General features: G+C 50.1%; 1 protein-coding gene across 2 annotated transcripts in view; it reads left to right on the top strand.

Moving 5' to 3' along the window:
• The window catches only part of INPP5D (inositol polyphosphate-5-phosphatase D), a 111,319-nt gene that overhangs the window by 34,172 nt on the left and 50,484 nt on the right, over positions 1-26,663 (top strand). For both annotated transcript variants that reach the window (XM_004773503.3, XM_045078913.1), the window contains exons 3-5: positions 12,988-13,138; positions 15,303-15,474; positions 19,147-19,287. In XM_004773503.3, the coding sequence (XP_004773560.1) occupies positions 12,988-13,138; positions 15,303-15,474; positions 19,147-19,287 (464 nt within the window). The remainder of the gene's footprint in view (positions 1-12,987; positions 13,139-15,302; positions 15,475-19,146; positions 19,288-26,663) is intronic.

The following is a 26,663-nucleotide window of genomic DNA, read 5'->3' on the forward strand; positions in this document are numbered from 1 at the left end:
GGGCTCCGGAAGAACTGGGTTTTGAGCCAGGATGAGTTAGCACAGCTGTCATGAGACAGCAGCAGCCGCACAGCCCTGGCCTGTGTGTTACCAATACGCACCTGTTACTGCCCCATGAGGTCTGAGCACCTGTCTGTGCCAGTGGATGTCCTTATTAGAGACTCCTGTAACTTGAAAGAGGTCAGCCAGATTACTAAGCACTTCTGCTTTACATAGAGCTCTTTTAATCCCCAAAACCTTATTTATCAGTTTTACCCATTCCTTTTTTTCAAATCACATTTGGGGAAGATTTTTTTTTTCCCTACCTGACTGTTCTACTTAATTTTCTACTCCTCTGAGCTTCAGTTTACCCACCTGGAAAATAGGAGCTGATAATATATTAGCGTATTCAACACAGCAGGTTTTCCGTGATGATAAGGGCTCTTACTGACAGAGCCATGCATGCCCTGGGCTTGGCTCATTTCAATGCGTGGCCGAGGAGATCTTAGAATCTTCATTTATGGCCAAGGAAATTGGCTTAGATTGGAAAGTTAAATGCCATATCCCAGGCCATACAACTATTTGGTGGTGGAGCTGATTTGAATTTGTAACTGATGCAGGGTGTTTTTAAAATGAGTTGCAAGCACTAAAAAATCTGAGATTTCATCCAAGAGTCTGGATTTTTACCTTCCCTTGAATATTCTGAAGTTCTGGAAACTTTAAGCCTGTGTTACCCCATGGGGATAGAATTGGATATAAGTGAAGCTGATCCCTTCAAAAGGACATTTTTCCAATGTGCCACAGTCCCCACCTCTCCCTAGTGTCTCCCATCCTGTCTGCTTCACTTGCATCAGGATCCAGATTTTGTGCTTTTTACTTACAGGCCCCTTTGCTTTTTTTTTTTTTTTAAGATTTTATTTATTTATTTGACAGAGATCACAAGTAGGCAGAAAGGCAGGCAGAGAGAGAGAGGAGGAAGCAGGCTCCCTGAGGAGCAGAGAGCTTGATGCAGGGCTCAATCCCAGGACCCTGGGATCATGACCTGAGCCGAAGGTAGAGGCTTTAACCCACTGAGCCACCCAGGTACCCCTGGCCCCTTTGCTTTCTAACTAACAGTTACTTCCCCTTGCCACTTCTTCCTCTCCACTTGACCAAGAGAAAAACTGCGACGCAGGGGATTTGGGTAATTAATTCAGGTCAAATCAGAAAGGCCACAACACAGGGAAGAACCCATCTTTTGCTATCAGGCTCCATGATCAAAACCGCAGTGCATTCTCACTATACAGTATCGTCTTACCCACTGCTTTGGTCCCTTCTTGTCCTTTATGCACTCGCATACCCTTCCTCGAATAGGACAACCCCTGGGTGGGTGTCTTTTTATTTGAATGTGTTCTTACCAAATGTACATTGTTATTCTTGTTCAATTTTAATTTGCCAAAATGATATCATAGCTCTCTATGTACTTTCTCCTTTCTTCACCAAAGGATCTTTTTAAGATCCTTCCGTGTTATATCTTACACATGAAGTCTTTGCTTCTGATTGCTGTGGGACACCCCATGTGTACCTTGACTGCACTTTGCCTCTCCACTCTCCCAGTGATGGGCACACCCAGATCGCCGCCACCTCGAAGCTGTGATGGCCATGTGAATAGGTGGCCCCGTGTGAGCCTGAGGGCATATGTGCGAGTGTGAAAATGCTGGCTCATAGACAGCACACATATACTTTGCCTGAATTATGTCTGATGTTCTCCAGAACAGCAACATGGTCTCCTTGATTCTTTATATAACACAGATGTTGAAGGAGGAGTAGAGGGAGAAAGGGCTTATAGATATATAATATCCACTAGCAAATAAGGTCTTTTGGATGGAGTTCAAAACAGACTTGCCTCCTACCAAAGGTCCCAGAACACACAGGCAGAAAAATCGGAGGACAATCCCCTTTCAGAGTCCAAGAGCCTAGAACCTCATGTAAGCAACCCGAGACATGGCTCAGATCCTGTGGTGCCACTTAGAGGGCAAGGCATTTGGCCCTTTTGAGCCTCAGTTTCTTCCTCTGTAAAATGGGAAGACGAACAGAAACTCAAGGAAAGTTGTTTGGGTGCTCAGAACATATTGTCCCTTCCTGCCTGCATTCTCAGCACTCAGATAATACGCAATGCATTTTGTCACCAGAATGCTGAGTTTCTGAGTATGCTCAGTCTTGTTAGGGCATTATGTCTAGCTGGCTCAGGGGCGCACAGGACCAGAGGCCCAATTGCCTGAGTGGGTTTTGGACTTGTCTGTGCAGAAAGTGGAGCAGCTTATGTATGCACTGAGAGTGTGCTGAGCCCGAGGGAAGAGAGGAGGGAGGAAGCAGAGACAGGTGTGGTGGTCCTCATGGGTGGCCGTGTTTGTGGGAGGAAGAGGAAGCGAAGGGCTTCCAGTCTGATCAGCTCCTCCATTAAGTGGGGGATGGCGGGGGAAGAGGTCCAAATTCTTTGCTATTGGTAAGGGACTTGGGTAGAGGGCTTGAGGGAGAATTCTTGGATCAGCTGTTGAGGGAAGGCTCAAGATGAATGAGGACCAGTTTAGGGCAGTTGAGCATCACAGATCAAGATCTTCCAGAAGCAGACCTGGACCTTGAGTACCAGCAACTCGCTCAAGAAAAGCTCGCAGGAGAAACCTGTACGGGGCTGGGAGATGCAGGCCAGAGATGGGCCAGCCAAGCAGAGGTGCGGGCAGGCGAAGTCTCAGACCCAGCCTGATCCTCCGAGGAGCTCTGGAGCATGAGTTATATATATCTCATGGTTTTTCCCGCATGGAGACGAAGAGTTGGGCTTTTGTACACACACTCCAGGCACATGTTGGCCCCTCTGGTGGGCACGGGAATGTAGAGCTCTCCCCCACCTCCTGAATCTCTGTAGAGGGAGGCAACTCTAGGGCTCTAGGAGAATCAGGTGAGGTTGCAGGTTCAAGCCTTCAGCAGCAAAGCTCATGGCAGATTGAAGGACCCAGGGGGGCGAGCAGAACCCCACATTGTCCATTAAGCCCTGAGCTTAGAACTGGCACTTAGAACTGGCCCACATTGGCCAAAGCAAGTTGTGTGGCCAAACCCAACGTCAGTGGGCAAAGAAGTAAATTCTTCACATGCTAGGGCAAGATGTTGTGGGGTGCCGTGATGAGGGTGTGGCTATGAACCCGAGAGCAGGGAACCAGTCCTCCTCCCCCCCCCCAAGTCTGAAGCCCAGGCTTCTATTTATGTGAGCTCTCGGATAAAGCGGGAAAGCTTTCCCTGACAACCTCACTGAGATGCTGGGTGTGGTGCCGTGTGTCTAGCTGTCGGCTGTGACTGCCGACGAGGGACCCATCCTGTGCCAAGGCCTTCACTGCAGGCTTGCAGTCCCCAGATGGGGATGCCACAATCCGAACACCCAGACCACAAGCTGGCGGATGGAGCACTCTCACTGCCCGCACCCTGGCTCCCGTGGTGGTGGCACCAGGAGAGACCTCAGAGGGCGCATCTAGAGCTGTCATTTCAGTACCAGCTCGAGGTGTCAGTTTCTCTGCCCTCTAGCCTGCAGCTGCTTTGATGTGAGAGGTTCAAAGCACTCTCTAAGCCGTTTAAGTCTGTGAGGAGGGCTCAGGATCGTGCTCCCGCTGCACAGATAGCTGAGAGTGAAAGGCAGAGATTTGCGACCTCGACCTCACGATCTCAGATCACAGTGGGGATCCCAGCTCACAAGTGATAAAGCGTGGGGGTGAGGGCGTAGGGGGGTGGGATGTTAATCTGGCATCTGAGTTTTCCCCTGCAGGAGAGAGCAGGAGACAGGAGGAGCCCGAGGGGCAGGACCGGGGAACTGGACGGGTGGAGGGGTTCAAGCCCAGGGAAGGGGCATGGGTTGAGAAACAGAGATGTTGGCTCTGAGCATCAGGGATTTAGAAGTAAGTGCAGACTGGCGGTGAGCAGAATCCATGCCAAGTTGTTCTGGGAAGTCTGCCCAAAACAAGGCAAGAGAAAAGCCAAAGAGCCCAGCTTCAAGAAGTGGGGACTGGTTAGAACAAGGTAGATGGGAGATCCCAGCCTGCCGGCGGGGAGTAAAACAGAACACTGCCCCCCACTCCACAACCTGTTTCAGGCTGACCTGGCCCAGTGGGCAGCCTGGTGCTTGCCGGGGAGCTGGGGATGAGGCATGGCATGAGCACGTGAGCTGGGAGCACTGACGTCCCGCTGGCTACAGCTGGTGTGTATGGGGCTGGGGCAGGCTTGGCAATCCCCACTTTTCTTCCTTGGAGCTTCATACCTCCTCTTGTAGCTGCCACATTATTGCCTTCTGCACATGTGAGACCCTGAACAAGCCTAGTGTTGGCTTTCATGCCTCCTGCACCCTCAAACATGTGATTTGGTGGACCCTGCTGGGGGCAGGCTAGTAGAGACAGGACTGTGGCCACCGATAAGAGAGGCCAGCCTCCCCACCCCCATCCCCGCCTACTGCAGCTGGGAGGGCAGGCCTGCTGCCACTGGGATTCGGGATTCAAGATTCGAGCTCCTCCCTCGCGCCGGGTTTCACACCACCCATCCCACCCACCGAGCCGCTGGAGGCTGAAGCCTGCCCGAGAAATCAGAGAATCACTAACCACCTGGTTCCACCCTGAGCTGGCAGCTCCCTGTGTCTGGTGTCCTCCCTCCTGTCTAGCTAGAAAGTCCGTGGGTCCCCACCCACCACCTCCCATCCTCGAGCTTTCCCGTGGGTGCTGCTCCCGTGTCGCTCACTACCTGAGACTCTGTTTTCTCAGCTGTAAAATGGAGCAGTAGCACCCACCTGTGATGCTCGATCTACTGTACCTGGCCCAGTTCAGTGTCTTCCATTTGGGGAGTGGGGCATCACGCCAGAGAGGTTCCAGAAGTCCCCTCCTCAGAGGGACCCCTCCCCTGCCCCTGGCACAGGGCGCACTGTGGGGAGCTGTGTCCTCACCACTTCGAGCCAATCTTCCCCGCCCCTGCCTCCTCCATCCTCTTGTGCCACGTGACCCTCTGTGGTTGTCTTTCTATTCTTGGTCCGTTAGTATCATTAACAGTTATCTGAGCATCAAAGATGTTTCCAAGATGTCATCTTTGTACAGAAACCAACAGAAGCATAGAGACCAGGAGCTTTTTTTTTTTTTAAAGTTTATTTATTTATCAGAGAGAACAAGAGAGCACAAGCAGAGGAAACAGCAGGCAGAGGGAGAAGCCGGCTCCCCACTGAGCAAGGAGCTTGATGCAGAACTTGATCCCAGGATCCTGTGATCATGACCCGAGCTGAAGGCAGTTGCTTAACTGACTGAGCCGCCCAGGCGTCTCTAGAGCAGGAACGTTTCTATACCACTTGTTAAAAAACCTGACACTCTTAGGCAAGATGCCTTGGAAGCCTCTCTCCTTGGAGTGTGTATGCTTGTGTGTCTGTGTGTGTTTTAATTAAATGGGCTAGGTTGCATAAACTAATTTTTGAAACGTTTTAATTATTGGGGATAGCTCAAAAAAGTGTTTCTGTGTAGCCACCGTGTAGATAAGGATAAGTTAATACGAGGTTGCATAGTTCCTATCTTTGCCTTTAAAATGACCGTTTTGTGGGGGGACATTTTGAGATGCATAGTCACCCCACTTCTCCACATTGCTCCCGCTGGTGTCCACATCTTTAGCATCTGTCCACACTCGCCTGAGTCCCTCATTGCTGTGACGCTGGGCAGCCGGCGACGACGTCCATCATCCCTGTGACGGTTGTTGTCAGCCGGTGTTCTCCTGTGAGGGAGAGCGTTCCCTTCTCATGTGTTCACATCAGGATGGACTCATCAGCTGCTCCTTTACTCTGTGAATTATAATTATTGTTATTATTCATCTTGGTGCTCAAATGGTGCTCACATAATCGCCATCATTTTCTGAGCATTTCCTTTCTTCCCCGGCTAATGGATGCTCTAGGCCGACCAGATCCCTTTCCTGCCAGATCTCGGAATCAGCCTTCTCTCCCAGGAACCTGGGTCTTTTTCGCTAAGTGGATTTTAGCAACCGAGACCCGGGCTCTGAGTGTGCTTGTGACAACCCGGGCATCTGTTTTGGCTCCCAGGCTCCTGTCAGTGGACAAAGAAAGGACACGTGTGGGGAACAGACATGCACACTCACACGTGCATCCATATTTACCTGGTGAATGTACCTCGAGTGCCCTCTGATCTGTCCCCATCCAATAGGACACTATGGACAGTTCATTCTAGCCTGACTGCATTCCCAGGATGAAGCCTGGCTCCCGTTTCTCCTTATTTCTCTGCATTTGCACATTTTCCTGGATCTAGCCAGTCTCCCGCTCTGCTGCCCCTGGGCCCCTGGGTTAGGCCTCCTTCCAAGTTCCCACCTGCATCTTCTGCCTGCTGATCACCTCCTTGGCCCCTGCCCCCAGAGCCCCATGACCTTCAGAGGATGAGCAGGGAAAGGAAGCGAACCAATAAACAGGTTTTGAAGAGAAGAGGAGAAGGGCAGGGAAGAACGGGCAGACCAATGGGCTCTTATGCAGATACATCCTGGGGTCCCTCCTAGGCCATATAGTTGAAGAAAGATTTCTAGATCTCAAGCTGGCCTCCAAAGCACTTTCCAAACCAGCCTGTCCCTACTGTTTCTCTCATTAACCAAGTCACTAAAACCAAAGATCTGTGGGTGTCCTCCCTGGCCCCTCCCTGGCTGTTCAGTCCAGCTCTGGTCCCTCTCCCTCCACTGCACCTCCCCAGTGCAGAGTCGGGTTGCCAGCAACCCCCACTTCTGTCCTGACCTGCACACAGCCAAAATGATATTTCCAAAAATACATGTCTGATTAAGTCACACACACACGCGCGCCTTCAATGGCTCCAAGTCACCTTTAGAGCAAAATCCCAACTCTGCAAGTCCCCAGAGGCCCAAGGAGATCCATGAGCTGGCCTCTCCCATTCTCCCTTCTTTGTCCAAGTTGAGGTCTGCAGTTCTTAGAAAGAGGTTTTGGAGGGAGAAGGTGGAAAGGATTGAGAACCACCCGAGGGCAGAAGGGGAGACAAGGAAAGCATTTCAGGGGCTGGCAGGGAGAGGCGAGGGCCGAGGCAGGGCCGGAAGGAGGTGGGTCCCCTCGGCAGTGTGCAGAGGACAGGACAGGGGGCTTCAGTGCTGGACCTCAGGAGCTCCCAAGCCTCTGGGGCTGGGAGGTAAAGGTTCTAGAACACAGAGCCTGGGAACTGGATATCAGCCCTGACCCCATTCTATCAACACGGTGCCTCAGTGGTTACATGGGAGTCCTGGGTCTGGGGGGCTCAGAGGCCTGGGCTGAATCTCTCTCTGTCCCCACCCCCACTTCTAAGCTCTCAGATACTCCTCCACCCTCCCCAGGAAAATCGAAACAGTGACACCGGCCACCCTAAGGCCCTCCTGGCCATTTCTTCATGGCCCCCAAATGCCATGTTCACCCTGCTTCAGACCTTCTAGTGACTTCCTCATCGAACTTACTTGAAATGCTTTGCCACAGTGGAATAATGAGCATGGTTTAGTTTTTGTTTTTGTTTTCCACTGCTTAATACTTTTTCATCATTTGTAAAATGTCCACCATGATTGTATATACTTGTTCATTTCAAACACAGGCTGGCAGAAGCTTGAGGACAGGGTGTCTTACAGCAGCGGCTTCCTGCCTAACCCGCTCAGCTCCCGCTCAGCTCTCCCTCGCCACCCTCCTCACCCCTGCTGACCTCCTGTGCCTAGACCTCTTTCAGTTCCCCATTTAGATCCCAGACAGTGCTGAAGTTAGAGTAGCCCCCTGGGAAAGTTGAGTCTGTCCAGTGCTCTGGCCTCCTTGCCCTGCTCGTCCTTCCTCTGCAGGGTGTCTGCAAGTCACAGCTATTTCTGGAAACACCCCATTTCTCAGAGCGCACAACCCGGAGCCTCTAATAGACCAGACGCTCAGCTTCCCTTTGTTGTAAAGACCTTGGTGGTGGTATCTTCCAGAGCCCTGGGGCTGGGACTGGGGCCAGCCCGTCTTCCCTCACTCTGACCTTCCCCAGGAGTTCTGTACCTGGGTGAACGCGGTGCCACACGATAGAGTGAAAGGGCCCGTCCTTCAATTCTTCTGATGTGAGAGGCCTGTTGTATGCACTGTCCCCGTCTCCGAGAGTGGAGCAAGCCACTGCCCTTGAAGGGGCTTCAAGGACTGTATGAGGCAAAGCCAAGCAGGATCCCTTTCCTTCTTGGACTTGGAAACTTGTGGGAAGGCAGGCACCCCTGGGAGTGGTGGGGAACGGCTTTGTGGAAATGCTAGTGCTGGAAAGCGCCCTAATCTTTCCATACACCTGGAGATCTGGATGGAGACAGGAAAAGAGAAAGGTCTCTTGTTTCACAATATGAACTAAGCCCTACCATGTTTTTTCTGTATGACTTTTGGTGACGAACCTAATTTCATGTCGATTCCACAAATCCCAAAAGGCTGATTGTTCTGGGCCCACGTATCATTAAGTCGACAGGCAGACTTAACAGAGGAAATGCTGCTCCTTGCTTTTTTAAAATCAAGCGGTCTATGATGTGCTCTAGGTATCCACTAAAGAGAGAAGGAGCTCATTCCTGATGGTCGGAGAGTAGCTGCAGAGCAGAAATCCAGCTGTCCACAGGCCCTACCATGGGGAGGGTCTCTAAGCGCGTGGGCTCACGTTCACGGTGCAAGTGTGACATGGGGCTGCAGGGTTTCTCTGTTTCAAAATGACTTGATAAATCTCTTCAGGAAGGCAGTGGCCACGGAATGAGGAACAAAGTCTGGAGGCCCCAACAGTTAAGGATGAAGGGCAGCCCCCCTTCCCCGGAAGCGTGGCCAGTTCCCTCTCCCAGCAGCCACAGAAAGCCCCAGCTCCTGCCAGACAGCCCTCCTGGGGTTCCGGGGTCTGCCCTTCCGCTGTGCTGCTCCCAGGCTGGTAACTCTCTGCTGCTGCTGGCTCTGGAACGCTGTTCCCCTCTCACTGGTATCCCTACACCCTGTCCATGACGTGATCCCCAGATCCCCTGGTGTAACATGACATCTGGTTCCTGCAGGACCGGACTGATACATACACCAATCTTCTTGTCAACATTTTGCATTTGGAAGTTGTTGAAAAGGGACCATGAGGCCTGGGGTCCAGGGTCATGGCAAGGGTGGTCCCCGGCTGCCAGCACCCATCCTCACTGTTTCTTTGCATCACCCGTCCCAGACCTACATAGGGTCCTCTCTGACCATCTCCCCCGACTCCCATCCTGACTCCCCACAAGTCCATCCAGCCACTCTTGCTGAGACCCTCCAACTGTCAGGCCCTGCAGCCCCGTTCGGGGATAAAGCACTAAGCAGAGCTGGCCCCTGGCCACAGAGTGCATAGTAATGTGGACATGGGCTTGACCAGACACCTACACCAAAGGACCTCGGGGTTCCTGCTGGCCACAGTCAAGGCCCCATTTCCTTGGAAGCCCCGACACCCAAACCCTACTCCTGGTATTGACTTGGCCGGGTTTGTGAGGTCTCCCCCAAGTGTGGCTGCTCTTTGAGCAGCCCTGCACCCTTGCTGGCCCTGCACCCTGCCCCTTTGGCCACCCCACCTTAACAGAGAGCCTTTCTTGGTCTAGCTTAGGAATGAGAACACCACTGCTGGGCTTCTCCTTTCTCTCCTGGCCGGGTGGGACCTCCCCCTGCCCGTCCAAACACTGCTTACCCCATCAGCCTCTCACTCCTTTACCCCCTCTACCCCCTCACTCTACCCCAAGCCTGGGCCACCGCAAGAGCTTATATAACCCTGGGCACCCTGACCTTTTTCTCTTCCTGTTTCTATTCTAGAATGTGCTTTGAACATAAGCTCTTATAGACATCTCTGCAAACCCCTTCAAATCTTAGTTTCAAGAGGAAATACTGATGAGAAGAGCTCCTCAAAGTTAGGGTCAAAGAGACCCTAAGTTTGTCTAATTGGTACCCTGCCTTCCCCATTTCCTTTGCGTCTGTACATGCTGCCTGTTGAGCCCCCTGTGTACAGTGAGTCTTCACTCCAGGTGGGACCTACACATGTAGACCCTGCCTTCTGGAGAGTAACCCATCATTTCCTGGGTGCATCCCTCTCGTGAGCAGTGGGGGAGGTGCAGGAAGGCACTCCTCCCCAGGCAGCACCTTTCAGTAGCTGGCCATGGCACTGGCTTGCCCACCTGTTCCCCCAAGACAGGCTGCCCCATCGTTCTTGAGGTTTGGACCCAACCCTCACCATCTACCTTCCTGGGACCTGGGGACGCTAGAAGCAACCTTTGTTGTCCAGGCCCTGATTCCCTGGCCTCTGTGAACAGTTCAAGCACAAACAGGGTCCAGCAGCTTTGTCTCACCAACAGTGCCCACCATCTGCTGCTGGCTCCCAGGTCCCCCCCAACCCACCTCCCAGCTTGCTGGATCTGTAGGGATTAGATTCATGGTCAAGGGTCCTGTTCCTCTGCAAGCTTAAGACATCACGTATTTCATCAAGTCCAGGATGCTGCTTTTTTCGCACTCAACATCTCTGAAATAAAAGGTGTCCACACCAAATGGCATGTCCTGTTTTAGCTGTTTTAGTTTTTCAGCTAACTGTTTTAGCTTTTCAGGTCACATGTAATAACGTGGGTCTTAGTTTTGATGTATCTTAAATTCCCACATCCGATGGGCTGCCTCAAACACACATTCCCGGCTGGGAACCCTCTTTCAGACTCACACATGAGCTGTTTCACTTTGACTTTCTTCAATGGTTTCATATCCTTTTCCCATATGCCTAATGGCTTGTCATCCATGAGCTGTAAATTCATTGACAAGATGATACTTATCACAGCTACTTTAAAGGAATTGAATTCATCGATCTTGGGTCATGTCAAATTATTTTTGTTATTCTCCTCACTTTTGGGTTTGAACCTATTCTGGTTACTTTTTAAAAGGCCTGGCTGCTATTGCTCGAATATTTCTGGTTCAATAATACTTGAAAGAGATTGCTTAACATGGGGCTTTGTGACAATAAGGAATTTATTGGAAAGAATTTTTTTTTTAAAGTTGTTAAGCTCTATACATTTAACTAATAGCTTAAACCACAGAGTCAAACACACATATGTAGCCTCATGTAGAGATTTACATGTGTGCTGTGCGTATGCACTTGGAGAGACAGGCCAAGTGGAAAGCCTTGTGTCAAGGTGAAAGTCACGTGGACTCTCCGAAGGCAAATGCATCCTCACTACAACTTGGGGTTAACCACCAGGAACAGGGGCTCAGGGACAGGTCTGAGTCCTGGTCCTTTCGCACATGTCTGGGTCTGTCCCAGCCTGGGTCATCCTGCCTCTTTTGCTGTCCCAGTCCCACTTACCTGGAGCCCTGAAGACCCCCAGACCAAGGCACTATCCCAGCCTCTCACATCAGTCCTAACCACACTGGAGCAACAGGTGTCTGACTTGAAAGTGAGCACGTCAGGATGGTGCAGCCACACTAAGCCCAGACCCTGTATGTTCACCAACCTGGTGGACTGTCCAACCCCCATCCTCTTTGCCTGTTGGCCTTCTTTCCCACATGTGATCGTCCCAGCCCCTTCAGCGAGAAGGCACCTGGCAGCCTCCAGGGGAGCAGTTGGACTTCTGGCTTCCAGCTCCAATGATGGCACCTTCTCAACTCGTTTTAAAATTACATGACCGCCAGGACACCTAGCTGGCTTAGTTGGAGGAGCACGAGATTCTTGATCTTGGTGTTGTGAGTTCGAGCCCTAAGTGGGGTGTAGATATCCCTTTAAAAAAAACAAGAAAAAATAAAATTGTACAACTGCCATTGATGAGATGGCTGTGATGATAATGCAGGTGAATCAGGCATTTAGTGGGAGGACCAGCACCGCTGGCCTCGGAGGCCAGGGAAGCCCTCCCCAGAAGGGGGGGTCCTTTTGTCCCATCCCTGTACCCACCAACAGCCTGATCCTTTTCTCCTATCTAGCTGCCCCAGGCTCACTGCTCCTCCCTGGAGCCCAGCTACAACTTCCCCTCCACCCAGGGCTGCCACCCCACTCATCCTCTTCTGTGAGGCAGAACACCTGCCACACTGCCAGATGGGTCCCTCCAACGGGATCCAAGATGTTCCTGGGTTTCTGCGAAGGCCAGTAGGGAGATGATGGTACCATTCCTTGAGACAGGGAACACAAAGAGAAGCAGGCGAGGTACTAGACAGGGCTCTGGGGCATGTTGGGTTAGGAGCTGGAGGGTACATCATCTGTGAGGGGAGTCTCGTCCCTGCTGTTCTCCCATCCTGCCCTGCAGTTTGATACCCCCTTGGTGTGGGCGGGGCCTCCATGGGGCGGGGCCTCAGTGGGTGGAGCTTCAGTGAGGTGGGGCTGGCTGCCAGGACCCACCTTGAATTTCTTGCTGGAGGGGAGCCTGGGTGGCTTAGTCAGTTAGGCGTCTGAAGTGTCTGCCTTCAGCTCAGCTCAGGGCCCTGGGATGGAGTCCCACTTCACATTGGGCTCCTTGCTCAGCAGGGAATCTGCTTTTCACTCTCCCTCTACCCCTCCCCACTGCTTGTGTGCTCTCTCTCTCTCAAGTAAATAAGTAAAATCTTAAAAAAAAAAAAAAAAGAGGGTGTGCCTGGGTGGCTCAGTGGGTTAAAGCCTCTGCCTTCTGCTCAGGTCATGATCTCAGGGTCCTGGCATCAAGCCCAGCATCAGACTCTCTCTCTCCCTCTACTCTCCCCCTGCCTGTGCTTGCATGCGCTTCTTGCTCTATCTCAAATAAACAAATAAAAATCTTTAAGTAAAAATAAAATAAGAGTTTAAAAAAAAAGGAAAGAATCTTTAAAACTGTATGTGCCTTTTGCAGACTGGCCTTGGGCTGCTGGTTACAGGACGGGAGGGTGTGGGTGTGGTGGACAGACACTGCGTAGGAGCCCAGGGCTTTTTCTGGATCGAGGTCACTCCCTCAGCCTTGTTGGTCTCTGCTGCAGATGGCCTCTGTGTTTAGGTGATGTCCCAGCTAGTTGAAATGTACTTCAGTCTGGGGTTCTGTCCTCAGGCATCCGAAGGGGTCCCCATGAGGTTCTTCACCAAGCTGGACCAGCTCATCGAGTTCTACAAGAAAGAAAACATGGGACTGGTGACCCACCTGCAGTACCCCGTGCCCCTGGAGGAGGAGGAAGCCGGCGATGAGCCAGAGGAGGAGACGGGTAGGAAGAGATGGAAGGGAAGGTGGGAGGGGGGCAGGGGGTGGAGGAGGGGCGTCCTGCGGTGTTTCAGCACAAGTGCTTGTAGATTAAGTGGGTCTGATTATCAGAGGGAGAGAGGGTGACATGGTGGCCAAGAAAGCTGGCTCTGGGGTCAGACAGACCTGGGTTGGACTTCCTGTCCCCCAGCTTCTTAGCTGTGTGACCTTAGGTAAATTGCTTCACTCCTCTGAATCACAGACTTCTCTTAAAGAGACACTAAACACAATACTTACCTCTTAAGATTTCGTCCCGGGAGGCACCGAATGTAGAGCCCAGAGCCTCACACACAAGAAGTGCTCAATAAATGCGGCTATGTCCTCACCAAAGTCATTAGCTGCATTTCACTGTAAAGAGAATGAAGGAGGAAATGCTTGTACCTAACTGGAAGGGGAAGAGAGCCCCCTAGAAAGGATGTGAGGGTCAAGCCTCTCCTTAAAACAGTGGGGGCCACAGAGCAACTAAACAAGAGGCCAGCAGAGGAGAGTACGATAGCCAGACCCCCCACCTTGATGGTGGCCTTCTCCCTTCAGAAGTTCCCTTCCTAACAGAAACCCTGAGATATGTAACTGAGCCCCTCACCTGGTCAGGGCTCCTCCTAAGTCCCAGGGCTTGGAAACAGTTAGGTCCCCCATCCCAGGGTCACCCCCAGACACGCCGAGGTCCTCGTGGGCTGGTGCCTGCCCTTCCCTTCCTAGCGGGCCACTCCAGCCCGGTGTACCTTCCTCCCACCTTCCCAGAGACCCCTTCTGAGTGGATGTGAAGCCCAGCGGCTGCTTGGGCAGAGGGCGAACGTTGAGGGCCCGGCTTCTGTGTGGAAGACATGAGGGCCAGGCAGAGAGGTTTCAAAAGGACCACAGCTCCGTGGAGGCTGAGAGGGACCTAGGCAGCCCCTGCCTCTTCTCATCCCTGCTCCGAAACAGCCAGAGCTGATGTGTGGCGGTGGGGGCCTGGGTCGCTCACTAGCTCTGTGCTGTGGCCACCTGTCCCCCAGCTGTCCCCAGGTGCCCACGCCTTGGTCTTGGTGCCGAGAAGCTGTCCTGCAGAGATGCTCTCCCCTCCCTCACCCCCTGCTGGCCTGGCTATGCTGCCTTTCTGGAAGGCGTCTGGAGAAAGCCCCCGAACTTTCCCTAAGGGCTGGGAAGAGAAGCCCAGTCTTGTGACTACTGGCTCCACTTCCCCAAAGGAGGTGCTGCTGTCGGCTTTAATTCGACCAGTGTGACTGTCACCCCCCACCCTGCCCCTTGGTTCAAGGGGTCTGATTTGGCTCATGTCTTCTCAAGGCACTGCTGGCCCCCACAGCGCTCAAAACACACTCACACTATCACAAGAACCTCAGGCCAGGGGAAGATGTGAAGAGCTTGTCCTCTAAAGAGGACGTCCCCAGGCGGCCCTGTGGTGGGGGCCCTGGCATGGCCATTTGGGGTATCAAGAGGCTGGGGCAGGAGGTCGTGGACCCAAGAGGCTCAGCACCCTTGCCCACTGGTCATGTGTGCAGGACAGAAGTCTGAAGGCAAGCGGGCAGGGGTCCCTTCTCCAGGGCCGAATTCAAGTTGTTTGTTTTCTATTTCAGTTCTCTGAGTGAAGGGGGGCCCCTCATTTTCCTTTATTTGTCTCCTAGGGTCTGGCGGGGAGAGAAGGAGCAGCAGAGGCTGGAGGGAAAGCAGAGGAAAGGGAGGCCGGGGTGGGAGAGAGGGGACAGCGTGGCTGCGGCCTGCCTGCTCCCACCCTTGCTCCCCCATCTCAGGAACTAGGCCTCTGCCTCCTCCAGGGCCTCTGCATCAACCTGAAAGCTGGACATCCTTCTGGGGCCACTGGCTCCACCTGTCCAAGGCCAACAGCCCAGCTGGCCTGTGTTTTCTGAGCCCCTCCATGGGACAAACAAAACCCCAGGCCCTAAGACCACTAAGATGAGGTTCCTGCCTTCATCCGGCTTCCCATCTGGTCAAGGAGAGCAGACGTGAGGGACAGCGCAGGCATAGACGGGGTCTGTGACTGGGCACAGTGGCCTGGATGGACCTCGCAGGTCGGGGAGGGGTCTCTCCACCAGGGAACCCTCGGTAGGTGGGGGTTACTGAGAGAAGCTAGTGCTTGGACCAAATGGCATCATTGCTCTTCCCTTGGGTAGAAGGTGTCCTGTCTCCACCCGAGCTGCCACCAAGGAACATCCCTTTATTTGCTGGGCCATGTGAGACCAAAGACGTCCCTCTCTCCAGCGAGAATGTGAGAGCCACCGAGGTCAGCAAGCCAAGCCTTTCAGAAACACTGTTCCAGCGGCTGCAGAGCATGGACACCAGTGGGTGAGTTCCCACCTGGCGGGCCTCTCCAAGGCCGACCTTCAGTGCCACGACTCCTGGGCAGCTCCCTCTGTGCTCGCTCCCAAGCATGCCACCTCCTTGCTAGGACAGCTTGTTCTGGAGCACCTGCCCACCCGCTCCCGGGCAACAAACGTTAGCTCTGAGGAGCCCCGGGTCACCCCTCTGCTGCCTGGGCATAGGGTGCTTGGCTCAGCTGCTCTGCCTGGCAGGAGCTGGTTCTGGAATGACCTAGAGTTCTTGGCTGCAGAGATGTGGCCTTGCCTCTGTGATTAGGGGCCTCTTCTGGGATCCCCTTCCTGGGGCTTGCTGAGAACTCCATGTGTCATCCTTCCCCATTACAGATTGCTCTACTGCCATGGGGTCTCCTGAGGCAGATGACCTGAGGCCAAGAGGGACCTACACTGTAGCCTGTACCTGCCACTCAGCCCTGTCCTGCTCTGGGATCTCTGCTGGGGGAGCCACCTTCCTTGTCACCAGAAATAGGCCAGAGAAGTATTTCCGTGTGTAGTATAGACTATGGTCTACACCGCAACACGCTCCTTTTTTCATGGGAGACGCAGTCATTCTGCTACTTTAGGTTTTCCTCGCTCTGATCCCGAGCTCTCGGATCTCCTCCCGTAGGTAGGCCCACCCTGGCTCCTGCTGGTCCATGCCCAGGGGTCTGGCAGCTTCTTGCTGTGTACTCCTGTTTCTCTCTGAGCAGGCCTGAGAGGGGCACATGGGACTGTCACCCGGAAGGGGTGTTAGTTGTCTTGCACACCACAGGCACTAAAAACGAGATGGAGCAGGGGGATGGCTGCAACCAGAAGGGAGCTCCGTGAGCAGGAGCATGTCGCCTGGCAGAGTAGGCCCTCCCGATGTGTGTTGCATGACTTAATAAGTTAGTATGCAGTGACTTCCGTGCATTAAAAATTTACAAAGTTTTTTTAGTTGTTTTTTCTTTGTGAGAAAAAGTAACCCACCCCCCCACACACACACACACCGAGAATATCCTAATGGGTTGGGGGAGTGGTTAATGCAACATCTCCAGTTTTGGGCTTCTCTCCTACCATCCAGTTTGGCGAAATACAAAGGAAATGCCTGAAAGTATACACAAGCCAGCTGGTTGCTAAGATACCTGGTGTTTTTATAATTCTGCTTTGAATATCCTTTGATTCTTCTCTAGGCCTACCAGGTCCTTTTCTATGCACACTCCTTGCAATACTTGGGTTATTTATCAAATAGCTAAGCAGCCAATGTTTTGAAGACATGGGTGTGTTGCCATGATTACCCTATAGACATATGTAAATAACAAATCCTTATTCAACTCTTCCCATTGTTGAGTTCCCTTGAGTTTCCACCTCTCTCCAGGGGTAGGTGCTCTAGAGCGCGAGCAAAGGAAATAAGCAAGGATGCTCAGTTAGGGCCCCATCTGACCCCTCCTTCTGCCTCCCCACCATCCCTCCTCTCTAGGGACAGGGGTTCTCTGGGGCGGCAGCCAAGCCTCTGTGCAGCCTCATGAGAGGGGCAGGGGCAGGTGGGGGCTTGTGTGCTCTCCCTATTTGGGCTCCTCATCTCATATACGGCAGTGGAAACCTCCTAAAACCTGTGGCCAGAGCTTGGTGTAAGTAAATGGAGCATGGTGACGGGGATAGGGGTAGCAGCGACACAGTGTTTGTCCTCAGTGCTCCTCTGGGTCCTGACAAGCCCAGATTCTGCCTTGTGTTTGAAGAGAGAGAGTGAGCAAGCAAGAGAAAGAGAGAATGTGCGTGCACTTGCACAAGTGGGGGAGGGGCAGAGGGAGAAGCAGACTCCCCACTGAGCAGGAAGCTTGGGGGATGGCAGGGTGAGGGGAGCAGGGGTTTGTCCATCCCAGGACCCTGGGATCATGATCTGAGCTGAAGGCAAATGCTTACCTGACTGAGCCACCCAGGGGCCCCTAGATTATTCTTCTTAATTGTAAAATAACCTGCCCGGTCTTTTGTGCAAGTTGATTACATCTAATCAGTTAGGTCGGAGTTAATAGTTACAGCAAGACTGCTGGAGGAAATCAAGCTTCTCTGATGAACAGAGTTTACATCTTTATGTCACCGCTCTCCTACAATGAACGTCTTAACAAAGACAGCTTCCTGCAGCAAGCACTTGTGGTGTCAGAGTTAAGAGTCAATAGTCATTAGAACTGTTAAAATACGTATGTTAATACCATGGGAGCGACTCTGTCCTTTTCAGAAATAGACTTGGGGAGAAACTGGATTTTTAGAACATCAAGACCCGGAATGAATGTAGATTAACGTTCAGTGTTAGGAAGGTGATGGGCATGTAAACTGTTTTCAAGAAGTCAAAATGGTCAATGGCCCTTCCAGTCCGGAGAGCAGGAGCTTTTCATTCTTTCAAAGATCCTCTGGGGGAAAAAACCTGTGTCCTCCAGCTCCAACTTGATTAAATGTCAAGGCTAGAGCAAAGACTTTTAAAGCTTGTAATAGTTTTTTTACCCAGGTAGATCTACAACCTTCTGGCTCAGTTTGCTCGTCTGTAAAATAAGAAGGATCATAACAGCTGTGTCCTAACGTTAGTTTGGGGATTAAAGGGGAAATGGGCATGAGGTGCTTAGCAGAGTAAGTGTAGGGTTATGCCCAGGAAATAGTTGCTGTGACTGTGACTGCAGTCACTACAGGAACAAAGACTCACTCACAGTTACCTGGAACAAAAAAATGGCAAGAGAACGTAGAGGGACCATCAGACCTCCGAGACAGCCCTGGTGCCATCCAGCTTGGGCTCTGCCTCCCCGGGGGCCACTGTGCGCAGTGAGCTTGCCCTGCCCGTGTGTGCCTCGCCCACCCAGGAACCAAAGGGGCTGAGCCAGAGCCCTGAGAGCAAGGGCAGGGCACCTGGGCCCACTACCATATTCCCAGCCCATCACTCACCACACAGACTTCCCCGTGGACCCCAGGACAGCTCAGAATGTCCTCAGCACAGGGCTCCAGGTGGCCTTCGGCCATGACTTTGGAGTTGGTATGTGACCTAGAGCCATTTGCCATCTCTCCACTAAGCATCCCTCAGCCCCCAGATGCTGTCTTTAGAAGTAAATGAGGTAGGGAAACAAGTCTGCTGACAGTTTCTCAAGTTGCTTTGTCTCCTTCATAAAGGATAAGCATTTTTAGGGGCACCTGGGTGGCTCAGTGGGTTAAAGCCTCTGCCTTCGGCTCAGGTCGTGATCCCAGGGTCCTGGGATCAAGCCCCACATCGGGATCCCTGCTCAGCAAGGAGCCTGTTTCCCGCCTCTCTCTACCTGCCTCTCTGCCTATTTGTGATCTCTGTCTGTCAAATGAATAAGTAAATAAAATCTTCTAAAAAATAAACAAAATCTTAAAAAAAAAAAAAAAAAAAAAAGGATAAGCATTTCTAGCCAGTATCTCTTCCTTCTAAGTATGGGCTTGGGAAAAGACTTTATGGGTGGGTGAAGAGGCATCCTCCCTCCCCCAACCTTTATTTAACCTTGCTTGGACTGATTCTCTAGCCCTCGGTGAGACCAGGGGCACCATCCAGGAGCATGCCCATGTTCTCCTGAAGGACAGTGTCTCAGCCGGAGACACTGACAATGAAATTTCTTCTTTCACTTTGGTGTTTGTGGCCAAAGGCACAGAAGAGGCATGTTTCTCTTTCTTTTATTTTCAGACTTCCAGAAGAGCATCTTAAAGCCATCCAAGATTATTTAAGCACTCAGCTTGCCCTGGATTCTGACTTTGTGAAGACGGGCTCCAGCAGCCTCCCTCATCTGAAGAAACTGACCACACTCCTGTGCAAGGAGCTTTATGGGTAATGGCTCTGTGGGTCAGGTGGCTCCCAGGGATGTGGAGGGTTGGGGGGACAGGCCTCAGTGAGAGAAGCAGCTCATTAGAGTGACCCCTGCCCTCTGCCTAGCTCTCCAGATGCCTCTGATGTCCTCAGAATAATTGGGCAGTTGGCAGAGCTTAGAAATCTTTGTGGTTGTTGCAAGGTTTTGTTTTCATGGTATTCGAACTGTGGCTTTCTTTTCTTCTTCTTCTTCTTTTTTTTTTAAACTAAAGTTAATTTGAGGCCAGTTGCTGTAGGAGGGGGTGAGTAGGAGGACACGGCTGGCCCTTTTACACTTGCTCAAGATCCAGCAGTAAGTCTGCCTTCTTGCTGCAGCTGGCACATTGGACAAGTCCATGAGCACTCCAAGAGGAAATAAATTGAAGGCAGCTGACGTTCTGCCGGGGAGGCTGATGCCCGTGATGGCAGTTTGGTAGAGGGAGCTAATGCACCAAAACTTTCGTTTTCTGACGCTGAATTCACTGAATGACCAATTGGTAGAAATCCCGATGTCTTTCAGATTTTTAGAATTTTTCATTTTACCTTATTGAAAGCTAAGATTAACTTAAAGTTTATTTACATTTTAATTGTGAAAAGGGCAAAATTAAGGCTGCAGTGCTATCTGAAGAACTGACAGAAGGCTATTGTAAATGCTTGAAAAATGGGCGCCTGTGTGGCTTAGTTGGTTAAGTGTCTGCCTTCGGCTTAGGTCATGATCTCAGGGTCCTGAGATTGAGCCCAGCATCAGGCGACCTGCTCAGTGGGGAGTCTGCCTCTCCCTTTCTCACTTCGCTTGTTTGTGTTCCCTCTCTCGCTGTGTTTCTCTCTTTCTCTTTCTCGCTGTGCTCTCTCTTTCTCAAATAAATAAAATCTTTAAAAAATAAATAAATAATAAAGGGTATTTTCAAAAAAAAAAAAATGCTTGAAAATAGAAAACCCCATTCAAAAGGCATCTGAGAGAAATCCAAAGGAGCCGAAAAAATCCCATCATAAATGAAGGGTCAACATTTTGGTTGGAAAAATAGCATTTTCTGTGGGTGAGACTCTCTCAGACTATATAAAGTGTTGTGTTTTATTATAAATGTACAGCAGCCTCAGAACTCTCTTGTCAGTTTCTCTGCAGCCGTATCCATCTTGGCTTAGTTAATATCCAAAAACAAATCTTTCATCATCAGTAATCCAATTGAACTTTCCTCCTTCAAAAGCGCAATCCGTACGTTTGGTAACAGATAATTTCCTTGGTAAATGGAGCACTCATCGAATTGGCCAGTCAGGTCTCATTTCAGTGAATTGGCTTTCAGCTCACACGGTCTCAGCCAATTGGACCTGGAGCCATCATTTTTAGAGATTTCCTTGGAGAGCTATTTTCCCATTTGATGCTGTTGTTATAAATCATGTATCACGAGGGAAAACACACACACACATGGCACTTTCTTTTTAAGAGAAACAGTTTCATGAAGACAGAACGAGCTATTTGTGTTCTGATGGACGTCCTGTTTTTGCTGCTTCCTTGTTTGGGAGGAAATATCCCTCCTGGTCTTTCCACTGGCCTCCCCCACTCACAAGGTACTTCTGCAGTCCCCCACCTGTGCTACTGGATCGGGACACCTTATTTTATGGACACAGCAGATTCCCCAGTGGCCTACTTCTCTGTGCTCCTGGGAAAAGCTTCCTTTGTCTTACTGCTCTTCCACATCTCTATTTATGGGAGAGTTAACTTCTAGCTAGAATTAGGGACACTGTAATGTCCCCTGCACACCCGTCTGTCCTCACCCTTATAGGCAAAAGCATAGCCAGGCTTGGAGACTTGGTTAACTAGGGACTGGAATTTTAGAAAATCTGACATAGAGGCAGTTCTGTCTCCCAATCCCTAACCATGAACTTGTTGTTTTCAAACTACTTTGTTTGGAACAGGGGTTCAGTTCATTCACTCATTCACTTAACAAATAGGTATGCCTCCTCTGAACTCTGTGCTGGGTACTAGGATATAGTCGTGAACACAATGCACAAGATTTCTGTTCTTTTAGACCTTGTTGGAGCAGATGTCTTAGTGAAGGGCACAACAGCAGATTGTCTGTAAATAAAGATAATTTTAATAAACATTATGACAAAATAAAACAGGCTCAAGTGACAGAGACATTGGGTAGGAGGTTCCCAGTGTCTCTGTGGGTTAAGGAGGCCTCTCTGAGGTGGTGTTGGAGCTGGGACCCTGGGGATAAGGGGGAGCTAGCCATCTAGCACTGTAGCAGACAGATGTCAAGAAGAAAGGTCCTGAAGCAGGAATGAGGCCAGCCTACAAAGAAGAGAAAGTCTGTGTGGCTGGAGCATAATAAGGGAAGGAAAGTGTTAGGAGCAGAGGCTGAGGAGAGGCAGGCATAGAGTGGGCCAGACCCAGGATGAATTTTAGTTCAGTCTGAGTTTTAGATAAATCACCAAAAGGTTTTTTTTTTTAGGATAAGTATATCCCATGTGCAGCTGGGATATACTTATGCTAGTAGATGATCCATCTTTATCTGAAATTCAAATTCAGCTAGGTGTCCCATGTTTTATCTGGCAATGTCAAGCAGGAGCCACCACATGTATACCTCATGACACTCTAGAGATTTTAGACAATCGTGCCATGATCCAAGCTGGCAGTGGAGCATGGATTTCAGGAGGCTGATCCAATGCAGGGAGAGCAGTTCCAAAATTGGGACTTGTGACATGTGGGCAGCTCGTGAGCAGGGAAGGCAGGGATCTGTGTCTGTTCTGCTTCCTGCTGAGTCCCGGGGTGGAGGACAATGCCTGACACAGGAGAGTGGCTGATAGATCTTAGTTAAATGTGATGACCCAAGGGCGTGTGGACATGCAGGCGCTGAGTGTGGTGTGACCTGGCATATGTGTGGGTGGTAGAGTGGCCATACTCACTGCCTGTGTGGATATAGGGTCTGGGGAAGAGGAATGAAGGGTGAACCCTGGGTTTTGGTGAAAGCAGGCGAGTGGATGATGATGCCAGTTACTAAAAAACAAGAGGTCGAGGGGGAAGGCGTGGAGCTGGGGGAGGTCTTTGTCTGAGCTCTGAGGCAACCCAGCAACTGAACCACCAACCGCGAAGTTATGCTAGAACTTTTGAGCCCCCAAGACCTCAGGCCTGGGTCTCCATTTGGGACTCATCAGCCTGCAGTTCGCACTTTAAGCTGAGAGACAAGTGGGGTGAGGTCACCACAGAGGGAAAGAGAAAGGAGATGGGGTCCAGGCTGGACGTTTTGACGTGGGGTGCAGGAGAAGGAGCTGGAAGAGGTTACTGGGTCCATCCACTCAGACCACCTGGTCCAACAAGAATGTCCCCAGTTGGGAAGGTCACAGAGAACCGAGGAGTGAGAAACAGTTCAAGAGCCTCCCCTGTCAAATGTCATGCCAGTTATGTGTGTCTGAATGTCTGCAGCACAAAGGCTTAACCAAGATTTGGGACCTAAGTTATATTTTCTAGAACCAGACAGAGAATTTTCCAGAGGAAAAAAAAGAGAGAACAAGGTTCCCAGAGTCTGGAAGTATTTGGTAACCCTTGAAATAGAGAAATGAGAGGAATCCCAGGTGGAATTCTAAAGTAAAATGTCCGAGTGTGGAAGAGAATACTTTGTGTATTAATGAGAGTGGGATTAAGATTATTTTTTTCCTGGCAGCGCTCTGGCATGCAACAGGGATGGGGAGCCGAGGGAGAGAGAGAATCCCAGACAGGCTCCTCACCCTGCACAGAGGCAGTGCAGGGCTCGATTTCATGACTCCTGAGATCATGACCTGAGCTGAAGCCAAAAGTCAGATGGTTAACCGACTGAGCCACCAGGTGCCCCTTGGTTAAGATTTTAATAGGTGAATAAACTCAAAACAAAAATACTTCACTGGCATTATAACTACTTCATTGGAGGCCATAAAAACCAAACCACAGCTTTCAAATCAAATTTGAAAATTAAATCACAAAACAGAGCAGAATGTCAGAGAGGTATCTATAGAAGACACCGGAGAGCTAACTAAGCACAGGTGAAGAATGCGTATCACTAAAAAAAAAAGGATAGTTTTTGGAAAGAGGGCATAGAGCTTCAACTAAGATTTGGCAGGTGGGCTCTCAAGAAAGAAGGAAAAAAAATGATGCATAATTGTTGGGAAATATAGATAAGAAAACAGTTCCCTGGACTTTTAAAGGACCTAAATCCAGGTACTGAGAAGCCTTATAAAGATCCAATTAGCAGAATAACCAAATAGCACCATCTAAATCTCTTCCGATAAAGTTTCTAAAACACAAGGGAAGATGACTTCAGAAAGTAAGTAATTACAAACAGCACCATTTCTTTCAAAAATTACAATACTTAATGTTATTCCCACGGCCTGATGATATAAATTCCAAAGGAGGTATCTCCAAGGAGAAGACAAGAACCTCGGATTAACTGAACCTGGGTGTCACTCAGGTGCACATCGAGTATTTGCAGATTTAAAAAAAAAAAAAAAATTGTGGAAGTGTTCTAGTCACAGGGGTTAACTTGAATGAGGATCCGAGAATTTTTTCCCCCTGAACTCTTAGAGTGCTGGTGATTTTCAAAAGAAGAAACCAGCAGGTTCCTGTGCAGCTGGATATGAATACACCCAAAGTGAAAGTGTTCATTTCTATGTGCCCAGAACACGATGTGACGAAAATAGAAACAAATAAGAACACTAGCCACAACCACCCGACCACCTGGATGCTTTTAGATCGCCTCCTGAATAGCAGCTGAATTAAAGGAGGAACTGACACAAGGAAAGCCTACATGGGTAGGTTGGGAGGGCGGGGGGGCACAGAGTAAACAAACCTCTGTTGTCAGAACTTTGTAATGCAGCCAAAGCATGGTTTGGAGGAAAAGCCATAGCCTGAGATGCTCCAGTATGGAAAAGGGAGGACAATAATGAGTCAAACACACAACCTAAATCCAGACTGTGAATCTCTTGAAGGTATCATGGGCTGTGTCCCATTGCCTTAATAGTTCCCACATCCAGCACAGTATCTGAAACATTTTGTTTATTCCGTGTTCACGCACCAAGATCGTGCGCTGGATTCATGCTGCCCCTGCTGTTCCAGGGGCTGGAGATACTGCAGTGAACAGAACAGTCTTTAAGAAATCTCTGTTGAGCAAATAAACAATAACAACAACTGGCAAGGAAAAGAGCTGGGGAGGGAGGGTTGGGATGGTAAAAATAAAACCAGAAATAGGAAAAAAGTCAATTACAATTTTAGTTTACTTATTTTTAATATTTTATTTATTTATTTGACAGACACAGGCAGGAGGAGTGGGAGAAGGGGAAAGAGTCTTCCTGTTGAGCAGGGAACCCTGTTCAGGGCTTGATCCCACGACTGCAAGATTGTGACCTGATCCAAAGACAGACACTTAACCCACTTAACCATCCCATGGTTCCATAAGTGCCTGACTCTTTTTTTGGTTTTGTTTTAAGATTATTTATTTATTTATTTGACAGAGATCACAAGTAGGCAGAGAGGCAGGCAGAGAGTGGGGGGAGAAGCAGGCTACCTGCTGAGCAGAGAGCCCGATGCAGAGCTGGATCCCGGGACCCTGAGATCATGACCTGAGCCAAAGACAGAGTCTTTAACCCACTGAACCACCTAGGCACCCCCCATAAGTGTCTGACTCTTCATCTTAGCTCAGGGCTTGATCTCAGGGTCGCGAGTTAAAGCCTCTTGTTGGGCTCCACCTTGGGCATGGAGCATTCTTAAAAAAGAAAGAAAAATAGAGGCTTTATCTAAGAACTCACTTCAAAGAAGAGTCAATGTAAAGAAAACACCATAATTTAGTAGATTAAAAGATGAAAGAATTGAGACACCTGTTTGGCTCAGTGGGTTAAAGCCTCTGCCTTTGGCTCAGGTCTTGATCTCAGGGTTCTGAGATCGAACCCTGCATGGGCTCTCTGCTCAGCAGGGAGCCTGCTTCCTCCTCTCTCTCTCTTCCCGCCTCTCTGACTACTTGTGAGCTCTCTCTCTCTCTCTGTCAAATAAATAAATAAAATATTTTTTTAAAAAGATGAAAGAATCATTTGCATAGGCATCCTAACAGATATGTGATTTAAAAAGAAAAAAGAAGTCATTTTTGTTTTTTTAGAGAAGGGAGGGAGGGGAAGAGGGAGAGGGAGAATCTCCAGCAGACTCCCCACTGAGCACAGAGCCTGAGCGGGGGCTCTATCCCACACCCTGAGATCATGACTTGAGTCAAGATCAAGATCAAGAGTCAGATGCTTAACTGACCGAGTCATCCATGGGCCTCCCCAAAAAAGTAATTTCTAATTTTAAAAAAACCTGAAAAAAAAAAAAGGATAGAAGGGTACCTTCTTACTAATGTAGTAGATGTCAATGTAAAACCAGTTACACCTGGTAGGGAAATAATACAGTCATTCCATTAAACATTTTAACAAAAGAAAAAGAGATGCCCTTGTCACCTCATTTCACACTGTGTGGAAATTTTTTGCCAAAGAAATATGAGAAAAGGAAGCAAAGACTAGAGAAGGCAAAAGTTAAGAAAACCACATCTAGTCAGAGCAGTCCTTCTGAGTCTGGAGTTCTGGGTTGGGGCGTGCTGGATGTTCTGGCTGGATACTGAAATGGGAAGCTTGGGGAAATGAGCCAACTTGCTGAGAATAGGGCAGAGACGGGATGCTCACTCTGAGAAGGCTGGGACAGTGGGTCTGAGCCCCTAATGAGCTGTCTCTGGGGTGTGACCTACCCCAGGACCACAGCCTTCTCAGTCTTGGTCCCCTGGCTTCCTTTGAGCTGATGACCTGATACTGGACAGGTTTTCCAGGGACCCTGCTCATGGTTTCCACGTCCACCAACAAATCCTTTCTGTATGACAAGGCCAGTTCTTCTGAAGCCTTCCAGCTGAAGTCACAATGTGTCACTTGTCATTCTGACCCTAACCAACACCCCCAGACACATCTGGGAGCCAGTCAGTTTTCTCAAACGTTTACAAAGCTTAAAAATACAAAGAAAACCAGCGTCACTGTTAGAAAGCCCTAAGGATTCAGCTTCTGTATGTCTATTTGTGTTTTTAAGATAACATTTTGAAAAAGGAAAACAGTGAGGGAGATCTATTTGATGTTAAAGTATATTCTGAATTAGTGCCTTGGAATTTTGGTTTTTTGTTTTTAACCCAGAATTCTTTTCTGACAATGACAGTTTAAAGGGAGTGTCACTGTGCACGCACGGATGCTGGAGCTCTGGTGGAAGGGGTGGGGAAACCCAAAACCCAGTTTGCCACCGCCCCCCCCAAGTCAGCTCCCTGCCCCCCATCCTTGGTCCCCAAAGGAAAGCCTTGTGTGACCTCCTTCAAAGTCGGAAGGCTGTA

This window comes from Mustela putorius, unplaced genomic scaffold (assembly GCF_011764305.1).
Source record: "Mustela putorius furo isolate JIRA1106 unplaced genomic scaffold, ASM1176430v1.1 tig00000275_pilon_pilon_pilon, whole genome shotgun sequence".
In the NCBI taxonomy this organism is placed as follows: domain Eukaryota; kingdom Metazoa; phylum Chordata; class Mammalia; order Carnivora; family Mustelidae; genus Mustela; species Mustela putorius.